The 8,749-nt window shown below is 37.5% G+C and overlaps 2 protein-coding genes across 2 annotated transcripts; both read right to left on the bottom strand.

Annotated features, from left to right (window-relative positions):
* Positions 1-815: 815 nt before the first annotated feature.
* On the bottom strand, positions 816-3,641 carry LOC306890792 (carboxypeptidase A1-like). The gene is made up of 11 exons (XM_079450762.1): positions 3,568-3,641; positions 3,145-3,226; positions 2,902-3,036; positions 2,631-2,723; positions 2,373-2,474; positions 2,168-2,266; positions 1,941-2,051; positions 1,756-1,846; positions 1,465-1,664; positions 1,292-1,376; positions 816-1,223 (listed from the first exon to the last, which is right to left on the bottom strand). The coding sequence occupies exons 1-11, from the start codon at positions 3,630-3,632 to the stop codon at positions 1,036-1,038; spliced, it is 1,251 nt and encodes a 416-aa protein (XP_079306888.1). The 5' UTR covers positions 3,633-3,641; the 3' UTR covers positions 816-1,035.
* A 913-nt stretch (positions 3,642-4,554) lies between these two features.
* On the bottom strand, positions 4,555-7,865 carry LOC306890793 (carboxypeptidase A1-like). Its single transcript, XM_079450763.1, has 11 exons — positions 7,790-7,865; positions 7,229-7,310; positions 6,972-7,106; positions 6,798-6,890; positions 6,525-6,626; positions 6,029-6,127; positions 5,800-5,910; positions 5,575-5,665; positions 5,284-5,483; positions 5,120-5,204; positions 4,555-5,034 (listed from the first exon to the last, which is right to left on the bottom strand). Exons 1-11 carry the CDS (start codon positions 7,852-7,854, stop codon positions 4,847-4,849), a joined length of 1,251 nt encoding a protein of 416 aa, XP_079306889.1. The 5' UTR covers positions 7,855-7,865; the 3' UTR covers positions 4,555-4,846.
* Positions 7,866-8,749: the final 884 nt, after the last annotated feature.

Here is an 8,749-nt window from a genome sequence, read left to right as displayed (position 1 = left end):
ATGTTCATTGTATAAATTAAAACTACTCAACAGTTATTGATTCTTTGTGGAGGTCTACTGGAAGTAAAGTTTGGGCCACTTTCATTTGTTTATGTTGTTGACGCTGTGATGTTTTTTATTTGTTGTGCACATTTAGGGACTTTTTCTTGAAAACAAAACGGTCAAAACGAAGCCACAGCTTATGTCAAAACTGCTCAGAGCGCAGATAGAACCTTTTAATTTCAAAGCGACAATATCATAAATGTTGTATATTTTCCCCAGTATCCACTTTTAATATTATAATTTTTTCTTACTGTTCATGACCATTGTTTACCTCTTCTATTCGACACCTAATAGTGAGCCATCTGTGTTTCACCTTAAGCACATGCTCACTTTTGACCGGCTCTGCACATGCTCAAACATCTGTGAGTTTGCTGTTGTGCTCATTTTTAGCTCCCTTATCCATCAAGCAACCACTTTGAGCAATGACAGAATTGTCCCTCGTGTCATTAAACACCCGTGAATGACTTTTTCTGTGGAATTAATAAATAAATGTCTCATACTACAGTATGTAAGTCAATGGGGGTCAGTGTTGTTTGGTTACCAACATTCTTTCAAATATCTTCTCTGAAGTAGACAGTCATGCAGGTTTGGAATGATATGACGGTGAGTAAACGATGAAAGAATAAACATTTTGGGGTGTATTTTACTTCGAGGAATATTCATCATAATGTTTCTGAAGTAATATGGTCTTTTTATTATGATATTGTTTCTGGACAATGCGTGCTTCAAAATGTATTTTGTGTTGCACTAAAGAAAAGCAAGGAAATATTGACAACATTTTAATTTTGGGTGTAATCTTTTTTTATTGTATATGATGAAAAATGTCAGGTTTGTTATATTTCCAGTAAATGCAATATCATTCATGTTTACTCCAAAATTTTCAGTGACAAACAACATTTCATTTATTTGAATGCAATATTTGTCAGTCTGGTTATTTCTGCAGTTTCTGATTCACACTCCTTCATGCCTCATGACTGAAATTCTTCTGTGTGTTTAATATGGATTATTCTTAGTGTGTTCCATAATGGCCATCAGAGCGAGCCAGGTCTCTTCAGCAGTGGGGATGATCTGATTGGCAGGCAGGATGAAACCATAGCGACCGGTGTCTCTCAGCTCAAAGGTGTAGGAGTACTTGATGCCCTGTTCGTAGGTCCAGTCAATAGTACCTCCACTGGCTTGGTCTAAAGCAATCAGATTGTTAGCATTATGAAAGTGACAAAGTACTTGAATATAACACCAATAAACTTACAGATGGTGCTAATGATGCTGCCGTATCTGTAGCTAGTGTTATACAAAGACTGCAGATCAGTGATGGCTTTTTTGGCGAGCTCGTGCTGTAGGGACAATACAGAATTGACTTTAAAATCGTATCAAATTCAATGCATTTCATGTATTTAAAACAGTATGTTTTAACGTGCTCACCAGTTCTGCCTGGTCTTTGGCAGGAGTGCGCGTGTATCCGTATGGGTAGAGGAGCATTTGGGAATAGCTGTGAATGGACACAAAAGCCTTGAGGTTGCCGTGAGATTTCACAAAGTCCACAATGGCTTTGACCTCCGGCTCTGAATGAGGGCTGGGTCCACGGTAGGTCTCAGTACAGGGATTGTTACTAGAACCACCCCCTGTAGACGAAACAGAGCAATACAAGAAGGTATTACATACCATTTACCTCACAACAACTGCATCACAGCAACTCTCCCAGAAGCACCTCACCTCCAAAACCAGCATCCCAGTTCCTGTTGGGGTCCACTCCTACACAGCTGGAGCCGGGGTTTGGCTTTCTGGTTTTACGCCACATGCGGTTCTTTACCAAACAAACAAGCGTGTTTCAATCGTATACATCATTTTCAACATTTTCAGTCATTCCAAGTAAATGCTGTTATGTTTTTAACACTCACACTGCTGTGGGTGAACTGGTAGCCATCAGGGTTGGTGACAATCTCCAGGAAGATGTCATACTTGTTAAGGATGTCTGTAAGGGCGGGGTCGCGACTGTAGTCATTCACAATCTGCACAAAAAAACAGAAATATGTGTGTATGAATTGGTATTCCTTTATACTAACAATGTATTTTAAAACCTTGTCATGTAGGTTGGATTTGCTGTCAGAATAACAAACAGACTAACCTTCTTGGCAAACCAAATTCCACTGGCCTGTGTGACCCATTCTCTGGAGTGGATGCCAGTGTCGATCCAGATGCCGGGACGGTTTGCTCCAGTGCTGAACTATGTGAGACAAATAAATTATAATGGACAGCATATTTTTACACAACCTTCCAATTCTCCAAATCCTGCCAGACGTAATGGGAAAAATGATGCCTAAACTGAATACCTTCAGGACGTTCAAAGGGCGACCCTCATAACTCTGACCAATTTGAATTTGGCTAACCAGATCGCTGTTCTCTGCCACGAGCATATTCATGAATAAGTAAATCTGAAACCAGCATAACATAAAATGAGCCACTTTCTTATGAAAGACATAGAAATTAATCAAACTTAAAACACACATTAACACCTCATAGGCAGGCCAAGATTGCCATGAAGAAGCCATTTCAATTTAATTTAATAGTGAATTTTGTGCTCCACTTACATTGCTTAAGTCATGGTAGTTACTGAAGAGAAAGTCATCAGTGCTAACAGCACGATGTTTTAACATCTGATGTTGCTCCTCGTCCAGCAAATTCTTATTGAACATGAAAAATATCATTAAATTAATCATAAAATAATTTGTCATGCATGTGATATACACAGTATGATTCTTGTACCAATCTGCTAAAATGGTTATATCAAAGCTACAATAACCAAAGTTCAATGAGTTAACATTACAGCAACATTCACAATATTTTGTTATAGAGTCCCACCTGGACATCCTCGATCATGACACGATACTCGATGTTATTAAATGCCAGAAAAGCCCTGACAGCCTGGAGACTGTTTAATGGGACACGGACATCAACGGGAAGAGACTCATGAACGGGCTCCATCCAAAAGTCCAGCTTAAGAGGAAACATCATAAATGTGTCTATTGTCCTAACATTATCATCATGTTTTGTTTAAATGTTGGCTTTGTTCCAACAGATCTGAAAAAATCTACAATGACGTACCCCAAGATGTTGCTGTTCAGAGAGCTCATTCAGGAGAGCGATCTGTTCTGCATCTTGTGCGGTGATCCGAAGAACCTGATGTCTGCAAAGATATCGATATCATATAGATTTTTTTTATTAAAACCATATGTTAGCAATTTATGCAAATACATAAACAAGAATACTTTATACATAGTCCAAATGCTTGATACTACTAAACTATTTTATCACAATTCACTATCTTTATGTAAAGTCATAATTTAAAGAAATATTCAAACTTGTTTTGCCAATGATAGCCACAGCTCAATGGAGACGAATACATACATCTCCTCCATTGTGTCCTGTTAGTTTTATTATTAGTGTTTTTTTCATTCAAAGAAACTTTTTTTATAATTGACACAGCTTGCACAGCAACATTTCGTAAATCAAAATATTTCAACTCACCCCTCAAATGTCTCTTTGCCAAAGACGGCCACAAAAAGGGCAGTCAGAACCAGAAGCCCCTTCATCTTGTGCGTAGAGTTGAACATTCACAGTATGAACCACCCCTTATATACTGCGATGCTGGCTATGACCTTGAAGTTGTGTTGCTGACAAGACATATAAACCTGCTGCTTTACTTCCCACAATCTTATTCAACACTAATGTAAAAGCAGTGTTTTGCCTATTTCACATAATATGCAGCTTTGATATCCACAAAAACTTTGAATTCTGCAATGATTCAGTGTCTGATGCAGTAAAGTGTAAATTGCTGATGATGCAAGCTAAATATACTGTATAAAGTAATGCTTTTAGATTCGTTGGTAAATGAATCATTCCCATGAAAGTACTTGTAGTGTTTTATAAATCCTTATCATTTAAAATGCTTGTTTGATGAGATTGATAGGTGGGGGTTATTATTATGGATTAGGAATCCAACATATTTTTTGTAAAATGTCCTCAATGACACAAGTTGACTAAGAGGAAATAAATGTACTTTAGAAAATTATATTCCATTAACAATAATCCCAGCCTATAAAAACCGAAGACAGAAAACTGGCAGAGTACAGCAGGTGTGGTCAAGTGTGAACAGGTTGTCAATTTCTGAAACCATTTCAGTTTAGCGTGTGTATTTTTGTGGAACAGAGATGAAATACTCTATTCTACTTTATTCTAGTTACAGCAGTTATTTGTTTAGGCTAAATATGGCCAACAAGGACAAGCCTGCTGCCTTCACATTGCAACTTCAGTGTAAGTGTAATGGGTGAGAATAATACAGCTGTTTGTATGGCCTGTAACTTAATTTAGCAAGGAAAGGGACATTTTCTTGTAATGTCCTGACTGTTTAAAAGAAATAAATGATTTGATATTGATAGAGTGAGCAATAACTTGCCAAAGATAAAGTGATAAAACACACCCAGGGTCTGATAAATAACACATTGTGACATGACAAAACTGTAATTATATTTTTATTACCAGCAGTATTTGAGTGGAAGCAGATAGCGCACATGTTGTATTTCGCATTTAAAACAAGGAATTTATCAATGCAAGGCATATCAGCAAATGAAAATAATTGTTTTAAGAGCAAAGCGGAACATTTGATGTCTGTTAGAAATGGTCCCCATCACCGCACCCATTATACAACCAACAGTAAGTAAACACAGCTTCCTCTAAACGTCAAACACACCTCCAAAAACACTTTGTGAAGTGCAAAATAATTCACTATTCACATATAGTTGTATATTTAATATGGATTATTCTTGGTATGCGTCATAATAACCTTTAGAGCGAGCCAGGTCTCTTCAGCAGTGGGGATGATCTGATTGGCAGGCAGGAGGAAACCATAGCGACCGGTGTCTCTCAGCTCAAAGGTGTAGGAGTACTTGATGCCCTGGTTGTAGGTCCAGTCAATAGTACCTCCACTGGAAGGGTCTAAAAGGAATGACATTGTTACCATGCAGACCACAGTATGAAAGTGAACAGTGGTTTGTAAACAGGACCATTCCATGAAACTCACAGATGGTGGTAGTGATGCTGCCAAATCTGTAGCTAGTGTTATACAAAGACTGCAGTTTAGTGGTAGCCTTTTGGGCGACCTTATGCTGAAATGACAATACAGATTTTATTTTAAATCCAATAAATTATTTTTGTGTATTTGGAACAGTTTGTTTTCATGCGTACCAATTCTGCCTGGTCTTTGGCAGGAGTGCGCGTGTATCCGTATGGGTAGAGGAGCATTTGGGAATAGCTGTGAATGGACACAAAAGCCTTGAGTTTACCGTGAGATTTCACAAAGTCCACAATGGCTTTGACCTCCGGCTCTGAATGAGGGCTGGGTCCACGGTAGATATCAGAACAGGGATCGTTACTAGAACCAACCCCTGTAGATGAAACAGAGCAGTACAAGAAGGTATTACATACCATTTACCTCACAACAACAGCATCACAACAGCTCTCCCAAAAGCACCTCACCTCCAAAACCAGCATCCCAGTTCCTGTTGGCGTCAACTCCTACACATCTGGAGCCGGGGTTTGGCTTTCTGGTTTTACGCCACATGCGGTTCTTAACCAAACAAACAAGTGTGTTTCACAATATAAGAGTTCTAGCAGCAGAAATTTGAGAATGGATCAGACACATTTTCCTGATAAATAGTTTAATTTTAATAAAGGTGTATGTTCCCTAGTTCTGAAACTCACAGTGGTGTGGGTAAACTGGTAGCCATCAGGGTTCACGACAATCTCCAAGAAGATGTCATACTTCTTTAGGATGGCTTTGAGGATGCGGTCAACGCGGTAATCCTTCACTATCTATGCAACGAAATGCATATGTGTGTTCACATATTTACATTCCATTGTGGATTTTATTTACATCCAGAAAATCATGTTGACTATTTATATTTGATGTAAGTAGAGGAAATGTACTAACCTTCTTGGCAAACCAAATTCCACTGGCCTGTGTGACCCATTCTCTGCAGTGGATGCCAGCGTCGATCCAGATACCAGGACGACCTGATCCAGTGCTGAACTGATATAGAAGACATTAACTCATAATTTCATAACACAGCTAAATCTATTATTTTACAATATGTAATCAGAAATATGTCTAAAATAATTGTGTGGATGGTTTGGATAAATAGTAATTCAATCACTTTCAGTTCTGTTATAAAAGTTATTAATGTTGTCCCAAAACAAATGTAATGTCAAAGACTCACTTATTGATGTCAGTATTGCAAAAACCGAAACAAGTGAACAAACATTTATTCTGTGAATGTAATACTATAGGTTTGTGTTCCCGTGGCTCAGTGGTAAGAGCATTGCGCCATAGCGCACAAGGTTACACACATACTGATAAAATGAGTAGCTTCGCCACTTCGTATAAAAGCATCTGCCAAATGTATAAATGTAAATGGATTGTGACCTACCTTCAGGACATTCAAAGGGCGGCCCTCATAGCTCTGACCAATCACAATTTTGCTTACGAAACCTTTGTTCTCATTCACGAGCATGTCCATGAATGAGTAAATCTGAAACCAGCAAAACGACAAACAAATGATTAAAAGCTCTTTTCTTATGAAAGAAGCACAGAAATGAATTAAAAACACATACAAACGTTCATAGACAAGCCAAGTTCAGTGTCTATCAATGTCATTAATATATTGAGTCAATAAGCTGAATGAAAGTTGTGCTCCACTTACAGTGCTCAAGTCGTGGTAGTTGCTGTAGGTAAAGTCATCAGTACTAACAACTTGATATTTTAATATCCGACGTTGCTCCTCGTCCACCAAATCCTTAAGAAGAGACCATAAACGTCACAAAAGTAAAAACATTTAAATTACATTGGGATTATGTTTAGATTTTTTTATTCCCACCTGGACATCCTCGATCATGACACGAAACTCGATGTCATTGAATGCCAGGTAAGCCCTGACAGCCTGGAGACTGTTGAATGGGACGCGGACATCAACGGGACTAGACTCATGAACGGGCTCCATCCAAAAGTCTAGCTAAACTCAAGAAACATAAAAATCTTAAATGCATTGGTAATTGACCTATAATGTGAACTTGTAGTTTCTATGTAATTTTGTCTTTATTTCAGCAGATCTGAAGCGATCATCTCTGGACTTACCCCAAGATCCTCCTGCCCGGAGAGCTCTTTCAGGAGAGTTATCTGTGCCGCATCTTTTGCAGTGATTCGAAGAACCTGATGTCTACAAAGACATCGAGATGATCTATAATGCAGCTTTGAATAATGTTGTATAAGCACAACTCGATGTGACGATGTTAGACATCGTGACGGTTTTAACAACTGACTTTTTAACAAAGGGAAGATATTTCACCCCTAAAATTGATTGAGTTTCAACTTATATTCTTTTATAAAGACACATTGAAACAGCATGTCACCCATTCATTTTACACACAGTCCAGATGCCATACTATAATGGAAGTATGAATTTGCACTACTTCATATTTTTTACGTTGAAAATGTTAACAAAATGTATGATTTTAAGTCGCAGACATCATTGTCACATTAGTTTTCTCCCATTTTGTGAAGGAGTCCTTTGTCTTAAACCAACACTTTTTATTTAAGTATTCTTTTTTTATTTATTTATTTACAACTTTTATTTGACACTGCTTGAGGATAAACAACACGGTATGATCATTATAAAAACAACATCTTTCAACTCACCCCTCAAAAGTATCTTTACCAAAGACGGCCACAAAAAGAGCAGTTAGAATCAGCAGTCTCTTCATCTTACTGCGTGGAGCATAATGTTCCACAGTCTGAACCACCCCTTATATACTGCCGTGGTGGTTATGACCTTGTAGTTGTGATGCTGACAAAGACAATCTTATTCCATTACTTTATTCAACAAGTAAAATTGAGCATTGTAACCTATTTTAGATGCAGCTTTGCAACTTCACAGAAACATTCTTCTTGAATTTATATTTTAAGTCATGATTCTGAGTTGCGAACTTGAAAACATTCCTCTTGGCATCTAAAAATGAACCAGGTAGAATCAGTTGGAAGGATGATGTACAGAGCAAATTGATTTCCATTTTTTTGTTATTATTTACATTTTCTTTGAGCAGCATTTGTGTGGAGGTGCTTACCCTAATGTGTGCTCAATACGTTTTTACATTAAAAACTACATGAATGAAGCAAGAAATTCAAGTTGTCTTTGATAAGGCACAACAGCAGAAAAAGTATAAAAAAAACATCTAGACATTTAGAGAGAAGCAGAACTCCCTGTTTCACAGAAAAGATTTAGCTCAATCCAGGACAAATAAATTTAGATGTTAAATCGCTTTTAATAAAAGGTCTTAGATGACAATGACATGTTTTGAGAAATGTTTCTCAAAGTTATTTTTAGTTAGGCTTAAACTTTAATTTTAGTCTGGGATAGTCTTAAACCTTGTCTGTGAAACCAGGCAACATCTGTCAGTAATCTTCCACATTACCACACTTACAACCATCACTAAGTAACCACAACTTCCTTTATGAGTATTGCACACAGGCCATTGAGCTAAGATGGCCTCTTAAATTGTATCCACAAACTGTTAATTCAAACAATTAAGCTCAATTGTTTTCATCCAATACACCAATTCAGTTCATTAATTCAATATATTTTATTCAATGCATTTTTTA

This window comes from Barbatula barbatula, assembly GCF_947034865.1.
Source record: "Barbatula barbatula genome assembly, chromosome: 25".
Lineage (NCBI taxonomy): Eukaryota > Metazoa > Chordata > Actinopteri > Cypriniformes > Nemacheilidae > Barbatula > Barbatula barbatula.
The sequence above is the reverse complement of the archived record's forward strand: the minus strand, read 5'-3'. Positions and strand labels throughout refer to the sequence as shown.

Coding starts and splice junctions, on each gene's coding strand:
- LOC306890792 (XM_079450762.1), bottom strand. CDS start 3,632: ATGAAGGGGCTTCTGGTTCTGACTGCCCTTTTTGTGGCCGTCTTTGGC. Junction 2,267..2,372: donor GCCCTTTGAACGTCCTGAAG/GTATTCAGTTTA, acceptor TGTCTCACATAG/TTCAGCACTGGAGCAAACCG. Junction 2,052..2,167: donor GAATTTGGTTTGCCAAGAAG/GTTAGTCTGTTT, acceptor TTTTTTGTGCAG/ATTGTGAATGACTACAGTCG.
- LOC306890793 (XM_079450763.1), bottom strand. CDS start 7,854: ATGAAGAGACTGCTGATTCTAACTGCTCTTTTTGTGGCCGTCTTTGGT. Junction 7,107..7,228: donor CCGGGCAGGAGGATCTTGGG/GTAAGTCCAGAG, acceptor TCTTGAGTTTAG/CTAGACTTTTGGATGGAGCC. Junction 5,205..5,283: donor CCAAAGACCAGGCAGAATTG/GTACGCATGAAA, acceptor TTGTCATTTCAG/CATAAGGTCGCCCAAAAGGC.